This window comes from Cervus elaphus, chromosome 18 (assembly GCF_910594005.1).
Source record: "Cervus elaphus chromosome 18, mCerEla1.1, whole genome shotgun sequence".
Lineage (NCBI taxonomy): Eukaryota > Metazoa > Chordata > Mammalia > Artiodactyla > Cervidae > Cervus > Cervus elaphus.
This window is the reverse complement of record NC_057832.1, coordinates 76,502,060-76,523,613: the sequence shown is the minus strand read 5'-3', so window position 1 is coordinate 76,523,613 and position 21,554 is coordinate 76,502,060. Positions and strand designations below refer to the sequence as shown.

Genomic DNA, 21,554 nt, shown 5'->3' with positions numbered 1-21,554 from the left:
TTTCAGCTTCGAGCTCTTTCCAAGATCAAATGTGGTCGAGCAAAGAGGAGAGCAGGAAACCAAGGAAACAAGGAAAACTAGTCTCTTTAAAGATATTTTTGGCAGCAGAGTTCGAGGGCTGCTTTTAGGAAAGGTGCTTTGCGGACTCTGGGATGGTGGCTTTTGGCATTTGCTTTTACCAGAAAATATTGAGGGGTTAAGGGGAGGAGGAGTGCGGAAAGGAAGCAACGCTGCCCCCATATCGCTGAGGCTTTGTCAGGGGCTGCGTGGGTGAGAGCTTTCTGCTCGCCTCAGCGGCCTTAATTCAAATACCATCTGGAAGAACCCCCCCCCCTTTTTTTTAAACCACTCAACACTGAAATCTTCCCCAAATCTATTACTTTAACTCAGGAGATATTTTAATACAGATTTCTGTTTAATATCTAGAAAATGGAGGTTGAGACTGATATTTTTTTTCTCTGAAAGTCAAAATGAACATCTTGACTGGCAAGATAAGGGAAATCATATTGGAATCTCACTTTAAAAATCTGCCCTGAGGGAAGGTGGACGCCTCCAAACCAGTTCTTCCTCAGCTAAAGGGCAGATTTTAGAAACTACAAATAGTGGTATCCCTGAAAGATTTTTTTTCCTCTCTGGATGGGTAGCTTTCTCTCTCTCTGCCTTCTCTTTCTCCCCTCCCCCTACTGCCCAGGTAATTTTACACACTCCTCTAAAATTATTACTTAACAGAAGCCTCCCTTGTCTGCTCAGCCTACTGTGTTCATATCTGAACAAGCAAAAGGGTGGAAGCTCCAGTCCTCACTGGAGAAAACACTGGTTTTCCAACTCTGCATTTCTGGGTTGCGCCATATTTCAGCAGGGATGTTGGAGTGGGGTAGAGAGCAAAATCTACTTCTTCTACATCCTAAACTCTTTTGAAAAGGAAAAAAAAAAAAAGTAGCAGGAGCTCCAGGACAGATTTAGGGGAAGCACCTCTAGCAGTGAAACACCCAGCTCTTTACAGCTGCCTGACTTTGCATCTTCCCAGTCTTTTTCTTTTCTTTCTTTCTTTTTTTTTTTTTTTTTTGAGACTTCAGGAGGTTCCCTAAAAGCAGCTCCTCCAGGCCCAGTAGGTACCCCTAAAATGGCTCGATTGCCTGTTTTGAAAGCTCATCTTCCGGAGTTTCTCAGGGGAAAGATAGTGGCCATGATGATGTATATTTTGGATTGCAAACAAAATGGCGACATTTCCCATCTCTGCCTCTGAAAGATACAATCCGGGGAGATGGGGGATACATTTCCCACATCAGATGCTCCTGATACCCAGACACAGGTGGTTCCTCACTTTCTGCTTTGGAGGGGGGGAGTTGCTGATGGGGATGCAGTTCCGAGGTTTGCACTTTCTGATTTTGGTTTCTTCTCTGAGCAATTCTTTAATCTGAACATGAAAATATTTCCCTTTCCTGTGCCTGCCTTTGCCTCTGCCAGCCAGTCAGTAGGCAGCCCTCTCTTAAATCCAGCAGTAGAAATATAATGTTTGGCTCCTGTAGCATCAAATAAAAGAAGTACTTGTAAAACTGCATTTTTATTAGAAAGATACCAATCTCCTCTCCCCCTCCCCCTGGGCCATAAAAGGAAAGCAGGGAGGGAAGAAGGAGAGGAAATAAATCCAGAGAACGCCAAATCCTATATTCCGGGAAGAAGCCAATGCTAGGACTCAGTCTATGGAAGGACTTGAGCAGGCTCCTCGGAGTTCAGCCGTTCTTTTGCTGGAGTCGTGGGTCTCTTCGGAACCGCCCCACTCCCAGGGGCGATTTTAGCTGTGATTCCTGTGGTACCTCTTGGCGCGGTAAGGAACAGCGAAGCATCCGCGGAGCATTCGGTGTGTTAAGGCGCTGGCTGGCCCGCTTTGATCCGAAAAAGATAGTGGAGAAGACAGCCCTACCTTACTCCCTGGCGGGGCTGCCAGGTCACCTGTGCGCCCCCCGCCGCGTCTCAGCCGGCCCGCCTTTGTTCCTTCCGCACTCAGCACTCCGCCGCCGCCGCCGCCCCTTCGCCCGCGGCTGGCCACGGTGGCAGCTGGGAACCGGGCAGCCCAGCGAGCTGCCAGCTCGGCGTTTCCAGAGCGGCCGCCGCCAGAAGCTCCGACTGCCTTCCCCGAGAATTCGCCGCGCTCCCGGGCGAGCCGCCTGGCCAGGCCTCACGCTGGAGCTGGAGGGCTGCCGCGGCCTGCTCCGCCAATTCGCCTCCGCCTGGACTCCATGCAGACCCTTCTCTTCGGCCAAAGAATCTCTTTTGAACACGGATATTATTCAGAATAAAAACTTTATTTTTTTTTTTGTTTTGTTTCTCAGAATGTGAGCAGCAAGGAATGTAGAACTCTCAAAACAAATCTAGCATTTTTTGCGTTTACACATTTTTTTTCCCAGTTTCGCCGGATGTTACAAACCTAGATCACTGTTTTCAAAAGCTGGATCCTCTCTGGTATTATTGCATCATTACCATCTTTATAAAGGAATTATACTTCCCTTTCGAATAAAAATTTTTTTTCTATGTACGCCAATACACCATTGAACAAAAGGCCCAAGAAACCTTCTGAACAATCAGGGTACAGAATTTCTTTAATATAAATACAGACGGATGGGGATAAATAATATTTAAAACTTAGATTATTCAATGCTTGCAAAAAAAATATAAATAAATCTGACTTCACCAGCATACACACACGGAAAGACGTACACTTAGTCATCCTTGTACAGGGAGCCCCTGTCTCAAAGCGCCTTTGATTTTTTCTCGCTCTTTACAAGAAGTGCAATAAAAAAAAAAACTAAAAATTAAAAGTAATTGCTTCCCCTCGGGAGCCATAATGTACGAACAAATTCACATTGAACAACTTGGCTAGAAAATTTGTTCATATACCCTGTTTCTGATCAAAGAGTAGAGAAGGTAAAGGGTGCAAGGCCAGCGGCCCAGCGAGGGGCGGGAGCAGATACATATTACTACTGATACCGACAGCCATTCCAGCAACCAAGATTGCTACGTCACATAAACCATAAAAACGTGTTACCAAAGAAAACAAAACGGGTGGGGGGAGAGCGGGGGCGGGTGGAGGAGAGAGGAAAGGGAGGTGCAGAAAGAACCTTAAAACAAAAAAAGCAAATGAAGAAAGATGGTGGGGTGGGGTGGGGTGGGGGGACTCTCCTGGCGCGCAGCCCCAAGCCCACCATCACAGATGGGTGAGCTTGGGGGCTTCCTGAATTCTTCCCTGAGAAGGATGGTGGGCGGTAAGGTCCGTGTAGGTTGGATGCGGTTCCCCTGGCCCGGGCCCGTGATGGTGACCGCTACCCAGTGGCCCAGCGCCCCCGTAGTCCATGGCAGCCGAGGCGGCGTGGGGCAGGTGAGTTAGGCCAAAGAGGGGCGGGCCAGAGTTGCTCATGGGCTCCACATAGCTGCCCCCCACGAAGACGGGGCTTCCCTGTAAGTGTGGAGTCCCATAGCTGCCGTTGCCCTGCAGGCCATGCGCGTGTGGATCATAGTCGGGTGTGCCCCCCGCGGCCGCCCCTGCCGCCGTGTAGCGCTTCTGTGGAGGCGGCGGCGGTGCGCAGCTGGGCAGGGGTGCGGGGTAGGAGGCAGGGGGCAACCCATAGGCGCCCTGAGGGGGCTTGGAGAAAGGCGGGGGCGACTGGGGCTCGTATGGGACGCTGTTAACCAGCGAATGCATAGAGTTCAGATAACCGCCAGGGCCGGGGGGCACGGGACTGCGACTTGGGGACTGACCCCCTGATGACGTCAGCATGCCCTTGCCCTTCTGATCCTTCTTGTACTTCATGCGTCGATTCTGGAACCAGATCTTGATCTGGCGCTCAGTGAGGTTCAGCAGGTTGGCCATCTCCACCCTGCGCGGCCGGCACAGGTAGCGGTTGAAGTGAAATTCCTTCTCTAGTTCCACCAGCTGCGCGCTTGTGTAGGCCGTGCGCGCCCTCTTGGATGATGCCTGCCCAGGTGGGCTCTTGTCACCTGCGCAGCTCTCCCCTGCGAGATCAGAGGAGAGAGGAAGAGTGGCATCAGGGGCTGCCCGCCCGCAGGCCCTGACCTAGCCAGGCCCCTCCTTCCTCCAGGCCCCAAAGACCCCTCCATCTATCAGGACCCAGAAAGAGGAAGAAGGACATAGGTACTATTTTCTGTCCTGGTGGGGAAAGTGTCAGCAGTTTCTCACTGACTAAAGCTGCAAGTCATAAGCCTCTCCAAGGGGGCAAGGAACAGAAAAGCAGAACGCCCTGTTTGCATTCCTAGTCTGTTTCTCTTCTGGAGCTATTCAGTTTCTGATTTCCTGATCCTTTGCCCTATCAGGCTACAAGCTCTGTGTGGGCAGGTCTCATCCTGTTTATTCCCTTCACAGTAACTGGAATGTGGGGCACCTAATACACACTCAATAAACCTTCCTTCCATCACTATCTCACTGAAGAATTGGACAGTTGCCTCCACTGGCCTCTTATTTAATCTGTCCAGTAAAGAGGACGGGAGTGGAAGCTCCACTCTGGAAGACTTTCTCTGGCCAAAGAAGGAGATCCCATTGAAAAGAGATCCCGTTTCTGGTGGGGAGGCCCAAGCATCTGGTGCCAGATGCCATTAATTAGGGTTCTTCATGTCACCAAGGAGCATGCCCCAGCTATGCCCACTAATCCTGACCCTCCTTTTCCCTCCTTTTCTCCCTGCTCCCGACCTCCCCCTGCCCCCATTCCTGGCTCCGGAAGGCTCCAGATGCTCAGGTTCAGAATAGAGCACCAGCAACTGGAGAAGGCAGTGGCGTAGGAAACCAAGATGCTGGGAAGCACAAGGCCCAGAGCCTGTCCTGGAATCTGGTTCCAGAAGGCCCATGTGGTTCCCATTAGGATGACAAGTCTGAATCTCCTCCCCCAGGAAATCCCTGGCGACCTTCATTGTACTAAGTCTGAGTAGGGCCTTCCCAGAGGTAAGGCAGCCACTCCATCTGCTGGAGCAAAAATTAAAAATAGGCTCTGATTATAGGCAGACCATTGATTCTGACTTGGAGGCCTGCTTTTATTCTGCCACATTTCCTTGTGGGGTAGGTACCACTGTTTTGTTAGAAATGAGGAGCTGTGCTAAAACAGTGGTGCCCATGTCTGTTCTGCCCAAAGGTCCTAACTCTACAAGGAGGTATTCCAAAGTCACTAGGGCCCACTTGCTCTTAGAGAGATCCAGAAAGACTCCCATCAAGTCTCCCTCTAGGGTTTCCCAGGCACACAGAGCCCAATCCTTTCCCTAGTTGCAAAGACTCTGGAAACCTTTGAGGGTTGGGGGGAGGAGGAGCAGTGAATTCTGGAAATATTCCAGCACTCCCAAACCCTGCTGGCTGTGGCTGGAGGCGGCTTGGGGGGCTGGAAGCCAGGACGGAGGGACCTCTTGCGGAAGGCACCTCTTTACCTGAGCTGGAGCCGCTGGTTTTCTGCTTTGTGTTTTGCCGAGACTCTTTCATCCAGGGGAAGATTTGTTTGGCCACGGTGGGCGAGTTGAGTAGGGGGCTCTTGGCTGCACTGGCGGGGGTGGGGTTGCTGCTGCCATTCTGAGGTGGGGAGACTGAAGAGGGGGGCGGGGGCGCGGCAGGGGTGGGTGCAGGGGGCTGAGGCGGAGCTGGAGGCTGCGGTGGGGCAGGGGGCGCAGCCTGGGGTGGCGGTGGGGCCAGGGGCGGCTCGCCGAGAACCGGAGGCTGGCTGGCCGGACCGCTCAGGGTGCGCAGACAGGCCTCGCTCAGCTCGTGCGCCTTGGGGTGGCTCCCAGCATTTGCAGGCGACTGGAGTGAACAGGCGGGTCGGTGGTACTCGCCATCGGCGCCCAACGCTGTGGATGCCGGGTACGGCTGCTGATTGGCATTATAACCGAACCCGTTGGCTGCCTGGTAAGGGTAGCCACCGTAGATCGCCGAACTGTCGTAGTAGGTCGCTTTTTGCATCGCGTTGTTTCACGATCTTGATCGCACACTCTGACAGGGGCTTGACACCCGTGAGGGCGCACATTGGCACGCCCCCGCGGTCACGTGACGCTCCGCAGCCAATGGCCGCCCCGCGCAGACCTGGGGGGCGAGAATCGCAGCGCCGTGAGGGCTCCGCGCAAATCCATCTTACTCTCAATAGCTAAGTGACATGAAAGCCATAAAAGAAAAAGTGGTCAGCAATATTTAGCAGCACGACTTGGCCCCGGGCGCAGAGAGCCGCGCTATAAAAAGCCGCTGGAATTTACTGGCAGCTACAAATATTTGCTTAACTTGCGTCTGGAGTTGGGGGGTTTTCCAGGGAGAGAGGAGGATAGAGAGAGGTCGGGAAGCCGGGGCTGGAGTTCAAAAGGAGAAAGGCCTGATGGGATAGAAAGGAACAGCATCCGAATCCCTTATTTTCCAGGGAAGAAGAAACTTGGGGTCTCCGCTCCTTGCATTCCTCCCTTCTGGAGATCATGGGGAGGGGCAAAGGAGAGTTTGGGTCGCCAACTTTTCCTCCAGTATTCTCGTTAGGACTAATATTTGCCAAAAGAACCATGACGCGGGGTGACTTCCCATCCAGGCCCTTCTTGGACTTTCCAGCACCCAAGAGAGGTACGCACAAAATCTTTTCAGGCAATAGCCCTACTGGACCCTTGTTGATTTCAGAAGCTGAGCTTGTTTGACAATTAATCTACCCTTGTGTAAGGATATGACCCACCTCCTCCTAATGAGACCTCTGTGGTCAAAAGGGGGAGAGAAAACGCTGGATGGAACCTTCTGGGTGGGAAGAGACAGACAAGACCCACTCCAGAAAGTCAAACTCAAATCTTGGAACAGTTCTTTACTCCTCCCTCTATTTCTCAGGCAGGTCCTAGCAGGCCACTCCCACCTCTTTCCCCCTGTTACAGAAGTCCCCAGAGCCTCCTGCCTTGGACTTTCTGAGGTCCTGTTATTCAGGACAACTATCAAATTCTACCTGTTAAAACATGATGGATTAGAGAGAAAAAAAAAAAAAAAAACCATCAGGAACCTGAAAAACCAGCGTCATCTCCATGACCACCGCTTGAACTCTCCTTCCAACTTAACGATAATAGGTTCTGTCTTAGAAACTGCTATGTAATTTGATGTATGGGGGTCATTTGGCTCCGGACGAGGGATAGAAGCACAAGCCATAAAATCCTGCCAGAGTTTTCTGATCTTTGTGTGATGTTGTTGTTGTTATGTGCTACTTGCCCTATTTACCTGCTTCAGAAATACAAAGTAAAGGACAAACCTGGAAATCTAAAAGCAACTGAAAGCCTTCTCAATCCCTTTTCATTTAGAAAGCATGTTGTAAAAGTGAAATCTATGTTTTATGTTTTCACCTTTGTATGGTCAACCTCTGGCTCTCAGCTCAGAAAACTTTCATGTGAGTTCATATAGTCACCCTCCCACCACGCAATCAGAATGTTAGTCTCTCTGACCATTTAAGAAAATTACAATAATAAATTCATGAAGAGAAGGGTTTACACTTCATACCTCAACTATGTGTATTTGTGCCCTGAAGTTATTCAAGATTTCCAGAAATAGCAGACCCTTTGTTAACTAGAAAAAAATTAGTGTAATAAACATCTACCAGTGAATGATTATAATTTTGGTTTTAATAATAGACTCTTTTGGATTTCATTATTAAACCAACAATCTGACCAACATCTGGAAAACAGGCACAATTAATTTTCCAGAACCACAATTAAAAATTACAGCATCCCTTATCCGGAGTTATTGTATGTGATCTTGAGCCTGTACGGTTTCTCTTTTGGAAATAGATAGCAAGCTACAGATCCCATGATCAAAAGTAAAGAAAGGATAAAATAAAATTTAAAACAGAATAGCAGTTTAATGTCTCTGTTTCCTGTTCTTTCACCGAAAATAGTTCCAATTACATTTGGCAGTGTTAATGTCTGCCATTATAAATTTTTAAGATACTGGGCTTGTATCTCTTTGTAAAATAAAACGTCAGGTTAAGAAAATTACTCCAGACACTTGAACAGCAAGATATTAGATAAAACAAAATTAAGCTGATCTTGAACATACAATATTTCAAGTGACTTGCTAATCCATTATCAAAGGCTACACCCGCCTGCGGCTTACTTAAGTCTTTTCATCAAGTTATGCATTGCCTTGTAAAATAATTTAAAATACCTTTAAACCTCTAAGAGCAAACAACAAACTCCATAATCTTAAAATGTGAACTCACCCATCAAAGCCCTTCCTATTGTTTGAGGTCAGCAGATAACCACGGTGGGGCCCACACAATCCACAAACCTCCTCTCTACCCCAACCCAGCCCCCAAAGTTTGCAACCTGGTAAAGAAGTTGGAGATTTGCCAGCTAGGAAACTTTGCTTTGCACCCCCAAGCAAAGGTTGGGGATGGGAGGAGATTCCTCTGAAAAGCTCCTTTTCTGGAGAATAACCCCCAGGTGCACGAACTGAAAGAGTTGAGGAGGCTAAACTGACTGCAGGAAGCAAGCCCTATTGTCTCTCTGGAAGATCTGCCCAAATTCAACCTCCTTCTTTCAGACACCGCTTTCTTTTTCCACTCCCGCCCCTTCCTCGGCCTGCCCTCACCCCGAGTTCAAGCGGGAACGGCGGGTAAGAGACCCCGCGTCCCCTCGCCCACCCCTTCCTCTCCTTCCTAACCCCGAAAAGTTGAGGCTGGGCTAGCGAGAGGGAAGAGGTGGGGGCGGGGATGGGAAAGCGGCCTGAACTCGAAGTGTAAGGGTATCAGTCACTGCCGGGAAGGAAGCTCCGGCTTGTGAACTCTTCTTGAACCGAGATTTAAGTCTGCAGCCATAAATCACCGAGACGTAAACTCCACCATTCAGCGCTGAGCGCGGCCGGTTGGAGCCCTGCTTACCTTAACTTCTGACGAGCTCGGGCTCGGGCGCAGGCTCGGGCTCCGGCCCCCGGCCCGGCTCGGCGGCCCGGCCGGGTCCCCTCCGCGCGGGATGGGCACCGACCCTCAGCATCGGCCGAGACGGCGGGCGGGAGGGAGACCCCGAGGCCCGGACGTCGCGGTGCAGAGCGTGGCCGCCTCGCTGCTCCGGCACGGCTAGCCCAGGGCGGACTGGGGCGGCTCGGACCCCCCCTCCCACCCACCCCACCCACCCTCCCCTCCCCCACACCCCCGCCCCCTGCCCTTCCCGAGGGCAGCAGCCGCGGCCCGGAGATAAGCGCTAGCGCGGCGCGGGGCTCTGCCTGGGCTAGTGGCACCGACTTGGGTATGTTTCTTATGAATATTACACGCGGAGCAGCGTCTGGTCGGGGGGTGCGTTGGGGGTGCTGGGGGCGGGCGGGAAGGGAGGCCCAGGCGGCCGGTGGGGGGGGACGCCGCCGGCGTGGGGGATGGGGCGGAGGCGAGCGAGAGGGGGAGCTCGGCGGCGGCGGGGGGGAGGGCAGTCTCCCCCCAACCCTCAACGCCCTCCCTCTCCCCGCTCCTAAGCGTCACTAAAGTCCAGGAAAATTATGCTAATGAGGGCAAACGGCTCTCACAAAGGGGCTCTCTTGCTGGGCTCTATTTCTTAGGAATCCGTTTGAGAAACTACCTTACCCCGTGCCCTGAACATTTGCAGTTGCGGGGCAAAGGGAAGAGAACCAGGAGAAGAGAGTTCCCCAGACTTTGGGCAGTTTACCTTACCTGCCACCCCCGAGCTGAGAACCTCAAAGCCAGTCTCTAGGGGCTGGGACAGGGCCTCCTTTCTTGGGAGTCCTCCCCCAGAGCCACCTGGGCTCTCTTTGGTTGTATTTTTTTAGGTGGAAATCCTTGAAATCCTGGCAGCCGGGAGGGAGGTAGCCTGGGGGAGATACGGTTTGTCCAGGCAGTGAAACGGGCTGCTCTGGGTTCAGGTACACACAAAGGTGTTAGAATTCTAGGTGTCCAACCCTTCTGTACCCATCTCACAGTACAAACACGCGGCTCACTCTCGGGCTAAGACACATAGCTCCCACCCCAATAGGAAACCCCGTCTATATTTTTTGCCCTAATTAGTGGCAGATAGGGACGCTGAGCAGAGGAAAGGCCCAATATGCCCAGCAATATTGCCAAAACTTTAAGGAGGATAGTCTTTCTCCCTCCTAATGCCTCCCTCAACTTCCCAGATTCGGAAGTGAACTCTGTAAGGATATGTGTGTGGCAAAAGAGAGAAATAGCGCGTTCGTGCAATTCCAAGGTGTCAACGGCCGGTCCTTCTCAAAAGAAGGTGTTAAAAATATAAGTAGTATGTTTAAACTGTCAGGGAGCCAAAGTGTCACCTTAGAGCAAAAACAAAGCCAAGGGAAAGGGAGAAATCAAAAAGCACTCCGGGCCAGGGTGGCCTCATGCATACCAATGGTTTTTGTCATTTATGGCTGGGCAAGATTTATGACTCGGCGCCCCAAAGCTGTAAACAGAGCACAAAACAGCAAACACTTGCTCCTTATGGCATACTGCTGCAGCGCGACTTGAAAGGGGGAGCGAGGCAGCGTAGGAGGCAAGAGCCTGCCGCAAAAATCCGCTCGGCGGCATTTTCTCTTCAAACCGGCTGGGTCGGATGTAGCATTTGAAGAAAGAAGGCGTGGGTCAATAATCAACCCGCACTTTCTCCTCCAAACTGCTGACGCGACTCACCGCCTTCTCAGCTAAGCCAGCTGCCGGGAAGGCCCGCTCTCCGTGAGAACCTGCCAGGGGAGGGGACGGCCCGGGGCGCCGAGGTGAGGGCTGGGGCACCCGGGACGCATACCTTTCCGCCGGCGCCCAGAGGGGCCGGGAGCCGCTGAGCAGGGAGCCCAGGGAAAGGCAGGGCGGGAGCTTGGGCCAGGACCTCTGGGCAGCGGGCAGAAGTGGGGCTCGGACCTCAAGACTAGGGTCTGGAGACCTGGCAAGCAGATTGCCCGGGCCCAGGCCTCTCTGCTAAAATCCAAAGGACTGACCTTTGGAGCCAGGAGGGCGAGTTGACTAAAAATAATAATGTATAATAGCTGAAGGATTTTTGTTTGTTACTGCTTTTTAAAAGGAAAATATAGCCTGTCGATTTCCGCCCCTACTCAAGCGCCCTAAGTAAATCGCGCAGCCATTCACCCGCCTCCGCCAAAACCACTGCGGTTCCCTCTGGGGAGAGGACCCCTTGGCTCCCCCAGTGCTCTTACGCCCTGTTCCCTGCCCCCACCTCTCACCCATGAAGACTAGAAGAAAACATGTTTTCAGCACTAGAAGAGCGTCTGGGACATCAGATGTGCCTGGTGCCTTCCTATCCTTTCCAGGAGTATCTTTATGAACTTATTTGTGAGAGCCTGTGGGTGGCTGAGCAGCCAGGGAGGAAGGTGGGGAGTAACTGTTGGCTAGAAGAGGCACAGAAATCCCAGACTGGGGAAGATATCAATGAGGAAATAAGCTTGCTTCTGAGGGTGAGGATGGCATTTTGAGGGTAAAGGGGGAGACTAGCCTTTATTTTTTTAATGGCTGTAGGTTAGCTATGATGGAGAGGCTTTGGCTCTTTCCATGGGGGAAAAAACCAACCAGTTCTCTATAAACACCTCTGTTGGCTTCTGTCTGTGTGCACTTTTATACAGAACTAGCTTGGGAGTCCATCCTTAGATATTTATTCTGTTTGCTGGCACTGAAGCGACAATAAAAAGATGCGTTTATCAAACCTCTATTCCTTCTCTCATTCTTTCTAGTGAAACTATATTATTTATGAGTCTTTAACTGGGTCAAAAATGCGCCAGAACTGGGTCATAAATCATATGAAATGCTGACAAGTAATTGAACAGCAATTAAAGCTTACATTTTATTTCCAAGGGGTGTTTTAGAGCACTTGAAACGGCCTCAGTTAAACATGGTTAGTGCCTGGGCCAGTAGCGGGGAGGGCTGAAGCAGCCCTTCTGTCTGGGGAAGTAAATCTCACTCAAGTAGGGGAAATCTGATTTGATTTCTTTTTTTTCCCCCCAGTGCAGAAAGAAGTTTTTTTGTTTGTTTGTTTGCTTTTTTAAGTCAGGAGTCAGATCCGATTCCCAGCTGCTTTGTAGGCATCCCTTTTCTCTGCTCTAAGAACTTCAAGAGCAGAGGAAAGTGAAGTTTCCCTCACCTTTTTAGGGAGTTTCCATCCTTCCTATGGGGTCCCTAAAGCCCAATTAGCTCAGGCCTTCCCAGTAATTTGGAAGCATGCTATTTAACTCTCATCTGCCCCCATTCTGACTACAGCACCGCTCCTGGGACTCTGAAGATGTCTGCCTCTTCTTTCTGCAGACTTTGCTTTCAGACTTCCCTCCAGCCCAGGGCACACCAGCCAGTTCTCCAACTCTCCTAGCCAGCTGGGGGTGAAACAGGGGGCGCCCCAGCCTTGTGTCTTACGAAGCTCAGCTAGCTCCAGCTCCCTCCTTTCTCTGTCTCCTGAATGTTAGAATAACAGAGCTCCTGGGCATTCAGCATGCTTGCCCCCAGCCCAAGCCTCTCCTAGATTTGAGCTGTCCTTCTCCACCCCTGCTCAGGCAGAGGGTACTCAGGCAAACAATGGCTAGTCCTCAGGGTCTGGCTCCTTCAGTCTGGCAAGTGGGGAAGCGCGTGCAACCACCTAGCACTGAACAAAGTGGCCTGAAGCATCATCAATAAAATGGCAGCGCATCTGGACACTCATTGATTTCTCTCTCCCAGCTGCTCTGGCTGTCCAGGTCAGCCTTCACCCTCCATCCTAGCCAGCAAACACGGCTAAACAGGGAGCAAGTCCCCTTCCCCTTCACTCAGCCCCCACCCTCTCCAGGCAGTTCCATCCAGCAAGCTGTGAACTGCGCTCGGGCCACCTTGGCTGGAGCCGGCAATGCTCCAGGACTCGCGTCCGCCAGGAGCTCAGCTTCTGGGACTCAATTCCCGCTGCAGTGGACAAAGCCACTCGAGTGTTGGAGGCCACCGGGCCCACCCAGTAGCCCCCAAATGCCCTTTCCTTTACACCCCCCAACACTTGCCAGGGAATTAAATTCAGTCTGAGGCGTCACTGGGGACCTTTCAAATGCTTTCGATTCTAAGGGAGAAACAAAGGAAGAGAGGCGCTGAGGGTCCTGTCCATGAACCAGGGTCTCCTCGCCTGACCTTTGTCTCTCTCACAGCCATAACTCACTCTAGATATGAACAATCAACAGAAATACCTTAAAATAAATGCCATTCTCCCGGTGTGGCCTGGAGTCCCATCGGCTAGCTCGCCCAGAACCGCTCCATGAGCGCTGAAAACTGCAACCCGCTAGAAGAGCGCTCTCCGGAGAAGGGGAAGAAGGAGGAGGTGGGTGCGTGGGGGTGGGGGGAAAGCTCTCGCTCTGTAGAGAATCTAGAAAACGTAATCACAGGCAAAGCCCGTCTGGGTCTCCGCTCCAAATGCCACAATAATGCGCTGTATTATGTGCTCACGTGGTCATACGTCAACTTAAATCCTTTTATTTGAAATAGGGAATCACTGAAGGAACTAGGTTTCCAATCAGAACATTTAGCTTTCAGGGAGGTGAACTGGGGGACCTTGGCCAGCAATGGGGAAGTTTTATCCAGGACAGTAGGACACTGGGGGCATCCCCCCCCCCCATCCCAACATGTGTTACACAAGGCCACTTAGCACTATTTACATTTCTACACACAAGTCAACACAAGGGAACAGCAGTTCTGTTCCCATTCTCATAGTCCGCAAAACTTTCCTTACAGTCTCCCACTCACACACAAGCTGAACCCAAAACGCCCAAGCACTCCAGTCTCCCCTGGCCAACTGGCCAGTACATCAAAAGGCAAAAGGTGCTGGCCCTGTTTTCAGAAGAAAACCCAGTACTGACTGGCCTAGTCAGTGGACTCCCTAATGGCCTGCCATTGTATGGAGTTTGCTAACACCCACACCATACACCACAGCCACTGGAGAAACCCAAAAGGCCCATAATTACCTGACAAAAGGCCGAAGCACCTCCTCCAAGTCCAGCTGGTTTTGTTTGATGGGATCCCCCTACAAGAGAGATGCTTGGCTCTAGAGTGGTGGGTCAGGGTTTGCAAAATCTGGAGGGACCAAGTGTCCTGGCCAAATCTGCACTTACACATTTCCTTAGTGCATAGCTGAGTGATACATGAAATTATAGGCTTCTAATGATGAAAAATGTAAGGGGAAATGATCTAATTGTCTCTGCAAGGGAGGGAAAAAAAAAAAAGAACGAATGTTTGCTGGCATCCCTTGAATTAACCTACAAGACAATCTAAGACCCTCTCTGCAGATAAGTGTGTCCACTCTCCTCCAAGATATTTTCTGTGTCCATCATGAGAAACTGAACAGGACCAACTCTGCTCACGAGGAACCTGGCATTCCCCCTCCTCATCCCACTCCAACTCTTGCCTTCTGCTTGGGGATTCTGTCCACTGACTTCAACACTTCATGTTCTCAGAAGCCATCGAAAAACTCCCTCTTTTCAGGTCTTTGTTTCTAAGCTGGGGGAATGCTCTGAGGTGGTAAGATCCTCATGCCATATTCTTTTGTTCCTTGAGAGTGGGTCTTCAGCTGGCTTTGACTCTCTAAGCATGAGGGCTCACTTGAAGCAGCTGTAGAAAGCTGTGCATGGTTCCTTCCCTCCCCTTCTCCCCTGCAGAGGGACAGAAGGGGCCTGGTGAGAAAATAAGGCCCTCAGCAGAGGCCTGGTCATGGGGGTGTCCAAATGAGAAGGGCAATAAAAGAGGAGGAGACCTAATTCCTTGGAAGTAAGTCCCGGCCTAAGCTGGATAAGGTTCTGTCTACGGAATAGCTGGGAGAGAGCCTCTATGTGAACCTTCCCAGCTCTGACCTAAGTCACAGGCTACAAAGTGAGAACCCAAAGTGAAAACCAGCTTTTCTCAGGTTTGGGGGGTAGGGGACAGGACCAAAGGCTGTTTTCAAAAGCACTCTCTGGTTTCCCAAGGACTCAGACAACTAATACACTGTCCTCTGCTCCCCTTACTCCATCCATCCGTATAATTTCACCCCGAGCTCTCCAGATAGCCTGGCAAACTCCCTTGCTTGCCAACTAAAGTTTCTGCAGAGGCTTCAACTCAAAAATGAGAAGAGGCCCCCTTTAGAACTCTCAGAGCAGTCTGGAGCAAACCGAAACTCCCGAGGCCATAAATCAATGGGAGAAGTCTTTGGTCCTGCTTCAGAGAAATGCCTTAACGCCAGCAAGGCCCAGCAGCATCTCAGCTTCAGCTAGGAGCCTCTATACCCCTATTAACAACCCAGTTAATGCTTCAACTGCTGTTTAACAATTAACATTAACGACTTGGGGTGGGATGGGGTGATTGGGTGGGATGTGAAGGGAAAAATCTGAACAAGTCAAAGGAAGTGTAACTTTTGAAGCGAAAATGGCTTTCTTAAGAGAGATCTTGGTCTGGGCAAGCCCCCAGGGAACCAGCAGCTGAGAGTCCTCCTTCACCACTCTGAAACCCACTTTCCTGTAGCAAGGCTATGGGCCTTTTATGGTTCGGTTTTGTTCCAGAGAACAAGAATAGAGATGCTCAAGTATCTAGGCCCAAGTTGGGCAACCCAGCTGCCAATTCCCCCTTTACTGACTCCTCCACTCAACCTGGCCAGGGCTCGGACACATGCCCTAGATCCATGCAGTGGAGCCAAAATAGCACAAAGTTGTCTTAGAAGGAGCAAGTGACCAAGGATACAGAGCTTTAGTCAATATTTGCAAGGCTGTTGGCAGATTAGCTATATCTGTATTCAAACACTGTAATCTGATTTCTCTGTCAAAAATACACTTAACATTTTTCTCCCTTTACTTAACTGTAGTGGTTTTTTCTATTCAGTGTCAGGTAAGGCCCTTAGCCCACTGTGTGTGTGTGGGGGGGGGAGGTTATAGATCATTATTTAACATGAGATATTTCCTGTGGGTGCAACTACAGTACAAATGGGCTCCAAGTTCTCTTGGATGTGTATATCATTTTATACACATGGCCACAGACCTCTGCAACTATTTACACATGCGGTGGTTCTGTTATGTTCCGAAATGCAAATCCTAAGTACACCTGAGTTACAAATTCCTGAAATGCTCAATCTATACTTGGGATAAATAAGCATACAGTAGCTGAGAAAGTACCAGCTTTACTATTACCCTATTTACTTCCTATCTGATAAAGTAATAATTGTATCCAGAACACCTTATCAGCCCCAGAGCATCACTGAATAGTGTTTCAATTAATTAACAACCTGATATCTATTGTAGGAGCAGATTTTAGGGAAGACTGAGGCCTAGAGAATAGAAGATTAAAAAAAAAACCTCAGAAAACTTTTTAAAATAAATAATTCCTGAAAGAACAAAGCAAGTCCATTCCTTCATCCCACGCTTTTAAAAGCTATTCCAGCGGCCCCTCCCCCAAATAGGCACGAAATTTATGGATCTTTTACAAGGTAATAAACCACAGTAATTACCTCCCTGCATCCCAAACTAAGAGAACAAATTAAGCCAGAACTTGGAAAGAATTTTAAAGAGTTTTCTCTTGTTCTAAATAGGAAAAGAAAACGCCGAGACACAGAAAACCCGTGCTTTTCCCACAGGAAGATCAGTGGATCAGTCCACTAAAGAAACCGAGAAGCCCAGCTGCCAACGATGGTCTACACATTTGAAATACAGCAACTTCCCTCTTGCCAAGGAAAGGCAAAACGATAGGAGAAACTGCAAGGCGGCGAGGTATGTTTTCTGCGCACAGAGCTGAGGCTGACCACAACGGCAGAACTCCCAGGCTCCGCAGGCGCCGCGAACAGTCCACAAGGAGAGCGGCCCACGCGGCGGCCACCGCGCCCGTGGCCTCTACTGGCTTTGGCCCTGCTGTTCCGTGGAGCGGTTCGGTTCGTCTGAGGCATGCCCGAAGGAAAACACACACCCTTCTGAGCCCCTAACCCGCCCCCGCCCCCCAGGAACACACAGTTTTGGTTTCTGCAACCGCCCCTCCGGCGCGAAGCCGGTCTGGGGCAGAGCTTTGTCGCCGAAGCCCTCGCTGGCGGGGCGCGCAGCTGAGGGGAACTCCTCCGAAGTTATATATTGACCAGCACCTCTTTCAATACTGACCAGCTGCAAGGGGTGGCAGCTGCCAGGGAAAGTAAACTCCTTCATCGGTGCGAGGGCCGGCACGGTGAAGAGTTGGGACGCAGCGCTTACCTCGAAAGATGTCCAAGGCTGAAGCCGAGAGTGTCTCCAGCTCCGGGCGCTCAGGGACTCCCCGTTTCCGGCATCCGGTGGCTCTGCGGACAAACAAACAGCAGAGGGTGAACTGCGGCCGCGGAAGAAGGGAGTTGGAGGAGCAGAGTTGGAGGCGCCGGCGGTGCGGGTGTCGGGGTGGCCCCCGGGGTGACGCGGACACGGAGGAGTCGCCAGGACACTCGTCCATGTGGCGCACTCATTGCTCGAAAGGTTCCGGTCTACAAATGGCCTGAAGATGGTGATTTACTTTTGTAAAATAAATACATACTCCATCTCCGCACCCACACTCTTTTTTTTTTCTTTCTTTTTATGGGGGGGGGGAGGGGGTGGACCAGGCGGAGGAAGAAGGGAAGGTGGAAGAGGCTTTCTGTTGGTGCCCTCACTCTGCATGGAGAGCTGCTCTCGCACCTCAACTTGGGAGTGTGAATGCACGCTTTATTTTCTTCTGCTAACAAAGGGAAGCCTTGCCTGGGAGCATTCAATCACGGGCTCTCCTGAAACCTCACTAATAGTGTTCATTTCTGTTTGGCGCGAAATCAGACTCCGGCTCAGTCCATGAGCCAGGGGCAGTGTTGGAAGGTTTTGTCTTCTGGTTCATTCAAGCCCTGGGGCGCCCTCTCAGTCCTAGTGGGCTGGCGGGATTACCACAGCGCCCAGTCCTTCCGAGTAGGCTAGCTATGGTTGCTGAAAGTGGGGAAAGTTGGGGAGGACGCAGGTATTAGCCAATAAATACCCCATCTGGGGACCCTATCCAGCCTCCCTTTGCACAGCAGCGGCCAGTCCCTCCAGGCCCTAACTCTGCTGCTGCCGCCTCCCTCCAGATATTTGCAGCTCTCTCTTGCTCTCTAACTGGCAAAGACGACACTGAGGAGGGGCAAAGAATCCTCCTGGGTGCTGGGTCCCTGGCTTAGAGAAGTTCTCTGCTGGGCTGGGATTCTGAGGTCCAGTTGCTTCCATAGCCCTGTTCCTGCCCCACTATCCTTTCACCCACGTCATGGCAGCCTCCTCCTCACACTCCAGCCTGCCCAAATCAGCCCCAGTGGCTGTCCTGCATCCATGCAATCCTGCTAAGAGTGCCAAAAGGGGCTACCAAATAGCTGACAAGTCCCCTGACCCTCAGGTTTCATGGGTCCCTAATAAACTGAACAAGTGGCTGCACACCAGCCCCTCGCTGCTCTCTGCCACCACCTCGACCTGCAGCCCCCAGTGTCCATCAAGCACTTGGAACTCCAAATCCATGCTGGGCCCCTTTCCTCTATTCAAACTTGTTCTCTGTGTCCCCAAAGGGAGTGCCCCCTGGCCTTGGGGACAGTGGCCTGACCCTAAGCAAGGTGGGGCTTAGCTACCCTGCAGTTGCCACTCAACATAGTCCCAGAAAGATCCACTATGCCGCCATCCACCGCCACCCACCCACTCACCCCCTGACTCTTAGGAGCATTGTAATTATTATGGTTATTATTATTGTTGCTGTTTCCTTATCCCCAAGTCAAATATTCATGGCTGCTGTTCCACCATAAATCGTTCAGACTAATGAGTCACAAAGAGACACTGCCCAGGTCTCTCCCCTGCAATGGCTGCCACTGCCGCCGCCGCCGCGGCCTCTCTCTCCGGCGTTTTTGGCGCTCGCTTGCTCCCTCGCTCGCCGGGCGCGGGTGATTTATGAACACCGGGAAAATTGAACAAAGCCGCGCGCCCGTCCTGTGGTATCTCTGCAGCCTTCCCCAGTGTGAATCAGAACATTACTAACTGTCTGAGCATCAGTCCCACTTCATCACAAAAGCCAAGATGTGACCGCAGAAATCCCGAACCCGAACTCACGTTTCCCCGGTCGCGCCGCGCTCCCCAGACTCGCAGAAACCCTACGGGAAAAGCCCACGACCCAGCGTGGGTCGGCCAGCTCCGGGTCCTGCCCGCTGACGGGCTCTCTCCACCCCTCCTGAAGTAGTTAAAAAGCTTTTGGATATAAATCTGACGGTGTGTGTTTTTAAAAATCAAATAGGAAGTTGGGGGAGTCACTTCTGAGATTCATTCCTAGTGAGGCCCTGATGACTCCGATCCATTCCTGACGATCCACATTAATTATTTAATGAGCCACGTGACCACAAAGATTACAATTTCAATATCTCCCTGGAACAGGCGCTACACCTTTATCTGCTGCAACCAGGGTCCTTGTTTGGCTTTTTTAGTTCCTAGGCCTCCAGAACCCAGACGCCCTTGACGGGCTCCGAGGCAGCACCACCTACAGAAATCTCAGGGCTAGCATACTAGAAATAGTCATTCCAGGACTAGGAGAATTGTGGACAGTCAGATGCCCTGACATCCGTTCCCTCCTGAGTCCAGAGGTCAACCCACCTGTCTTAGCACACTGGCTACAGCAGTTTGGTTACATAATTTCCCCAAGTGCTTTGATGGCTCATCAGGCAAGAAGCCACCCTTCTTCCCTGGCCCCTGGACACCTGAGGCCCTCCCCTCAGTTTCAAGTGAAGCCCAGATGCACATGCCCATTCCAGGCAGAAGAGGCTTCTGCAGAGACAAGATGTCTGTACACTCACCCCATCCAAGATGAGACCAAAGACTCTATTCAAGCTACATGCGGATTAACATAAAGAACATAAAAGGGAAGCATTCAGCTGCCTCAGTTTCCTTATTGGTAAACTGAGAAAACTGAACCAAAATGGCATCCAGATCTCTTTCACCTTGGACATTCTTTCAATCAAGGAATCTCTTTTAGCCCCAGGAATCAATCACAGAGAGAGTAGGGCTGGCCTGAAAGTGGGGGTAGGGAGAGTGGTTATTCCTGGAGTTTGGAGCCTCCGGAAGAAGAGATGCCAGAGTTCCAAGACTGAAGTTTCAGGCTAAAACGCTTTACAGCAGCCCCTGCAGCCTCCCTGCTACTGTCAAGGAGTCAGAACACGCTCTCTTCCTCCTCCTTCCCAGCCCATACTCTTTGAGAAAGGAAGAAGAATTATTCTCAGGCTGGTGTATAGTACATAGAAGGGGCAACAGGAGCAGCTGCTGGAAAAGGTGAGACTGAGTTCTTCCATACCTGACGGCAGCTGGGGATGCAGAGACTAAGGAAGTACAAAGAACAGCCTATTGCCCCACAAAACCAACTCATCCACACCGGAAGTCCCAGGTTTCTGTTTGCTACATAGATTCTTTGGGGTTTTCTTTCTTTCCATTTCAAAGAGCCTGTTTCTATGTTGAAAGGGTGGTAGGACAGGCAGTGGTGAGAAAAGCAGCACACTTTGGAAGCTCAGGGAATGGAAAGGGATAGAGGGAGAGTGATACCCACTCCAAGGGGAGGAAGCTGAGAGGTGGGGGGAATGTGGGCATCCTGGGACAGCTGAATATAAAGTCAGAGATGCTGTCTGCAGGGCCCACTCACCATATATCTAGGTAATCTTCCCAGGAGCTCCATCCTGGGTATTAAGTACTCTACTATGCCTGTCACAGTTGAATTCCTGCTGTAATAAAACACCGGGTATATCGTAGATTTCAGCAAAACCAGGAAAGAGAGCCTGCAAAGTGCCATTTTTCTTCAGGGGGGATAGTGTTAAGTACTTAATTCAAACTGTGACCATTAAAGTGTCTCCAATCCGATTTAGGTTGATTTCAGATGTTGACAAAACTTTTATCTCAGGAGTCATGCACAGTGTGGCTCTGTGACTAAAACTGATGAGTGTGTGTTAGAGGGAAGGAGGGGGAAAGAGAAAAAGAAGAAGGGAGCATGTTTAAGGGTCATTTTGGTACGAGACTTACAGAGCTTACACAAAATACTGTCTTTAAAGGTCAAGGGTTTGTGGGGCCCATAGGGTTCACTCAAAAAAAAAAAAAAAAAAACAATTAATGAGATAGAAAATTTGTCCTCTGGGTGAACTCTTATGGTTGCCCTAGCAAGGGGCAGACAATGCAGGATTTTGAAACACAAAGTGGGATTTTCTAAGCTGTTATAACAAGCTCCCTTAAAGACCAAATCTGAAGCAGGTAAATCATTTGAAGAAATGACATAATCATTGTGGGTAATTTTGGCCTTGTAAAACTTACCAATACCTTAATAATCAAGACAGCTTGGGCAAAAACTGACATTCGGTCAGGGAGGATTAGAAAAACAATCTTGATCTTCTCTCTTTTCTTGGATAGATTAAGAAAATCTCCTTCCACCCCCAAACAAGTGCCTCCATATGAAGTTAATGAATGCCCCCGTATCCCTCCTTTCCTACGAAGGAGAAATATAAGAATTTACCTTAAATGATGATAATCTGCCAATTGAGGTTTTGCAGCTCGACACTCAATTTCCACCAAGAGTCTAGGCATTTTTTGAGCAGACAGCCAAGATGCTGAGTCTTTGCCCGAGACCACATTATTTGCAAGAAGATCC

At 50.6% G+C, this 21,554-nt stretch overlaps 1 protein-coding gene and 2 long non-coding RNA genes across 5 annotated transcripts; 2 read left to right on the top strand and 1 right to left on the bottom strand.

Annotated features, from left to right (window-relative positions):
- The first annotated feature begins 99 nt into the window (after positions 1–99).
- LOC122674111 lies at positions 100–2,423 on the top strand. Its single transcript, XR_006334900.1, has 2 exons — positions 100–1,863; positions 1,919–2,423. It is a non-coding gene; the product is annotated as an uncharacterized LOC122674111 (long non-coding RNA).
- On the bottom strand, positions 2,288–17,265 carry HOXA3 (homeobox A3). 3 transcript variants are annotated; one of them, XM_043872185.1, is made up of 3 exons: positions 17,132–17,265; positions 5,425–6,070; positions 2,288–4,011 (listed from the first exon to the last, which is right to left on the bottom strand). In XM_043872185.1, the coding sequence occupies exons 2-3, from the start codon at positions 5,948–5,950 to the stop codon at positions 3,206–3,208; spliced, it is 1,332 nt and encodes a 443-aa protein (XP_043728120.1). In that variant the 5' UTR covers positions 5,951–6,070; positions 17,132–17,265; the 3' UTR covers positions 2,288–3,205. The 3 variants fall into 3 exon arrangements, with proteins under 3 accessions (XP_043728120.1, XP_043728119.1, XP_043728118.1); XM_043872184.1 differs by lacking the exon at positions 17,132–17,265 and adding an exon at positions 13,130–14,331; XM_043872183.1 differs by lacking the exon at positions 17,132–17,265 and adding an exon at positions 8,871–9,006.
- Positions 9,097–17,453, top strand: LOC122674110. The gene is made up of 2 exons (XR_006334899.1): positions 9,097–9,234; positions 16,486–17,453. It is a non-coding gene; the product is annotated as an uncharacterized LOC122674110 (long non-coding RNA).
- The last annotated feature ends 4,101 nt before the right edge of the window (positions 17,454–21,554 follow it).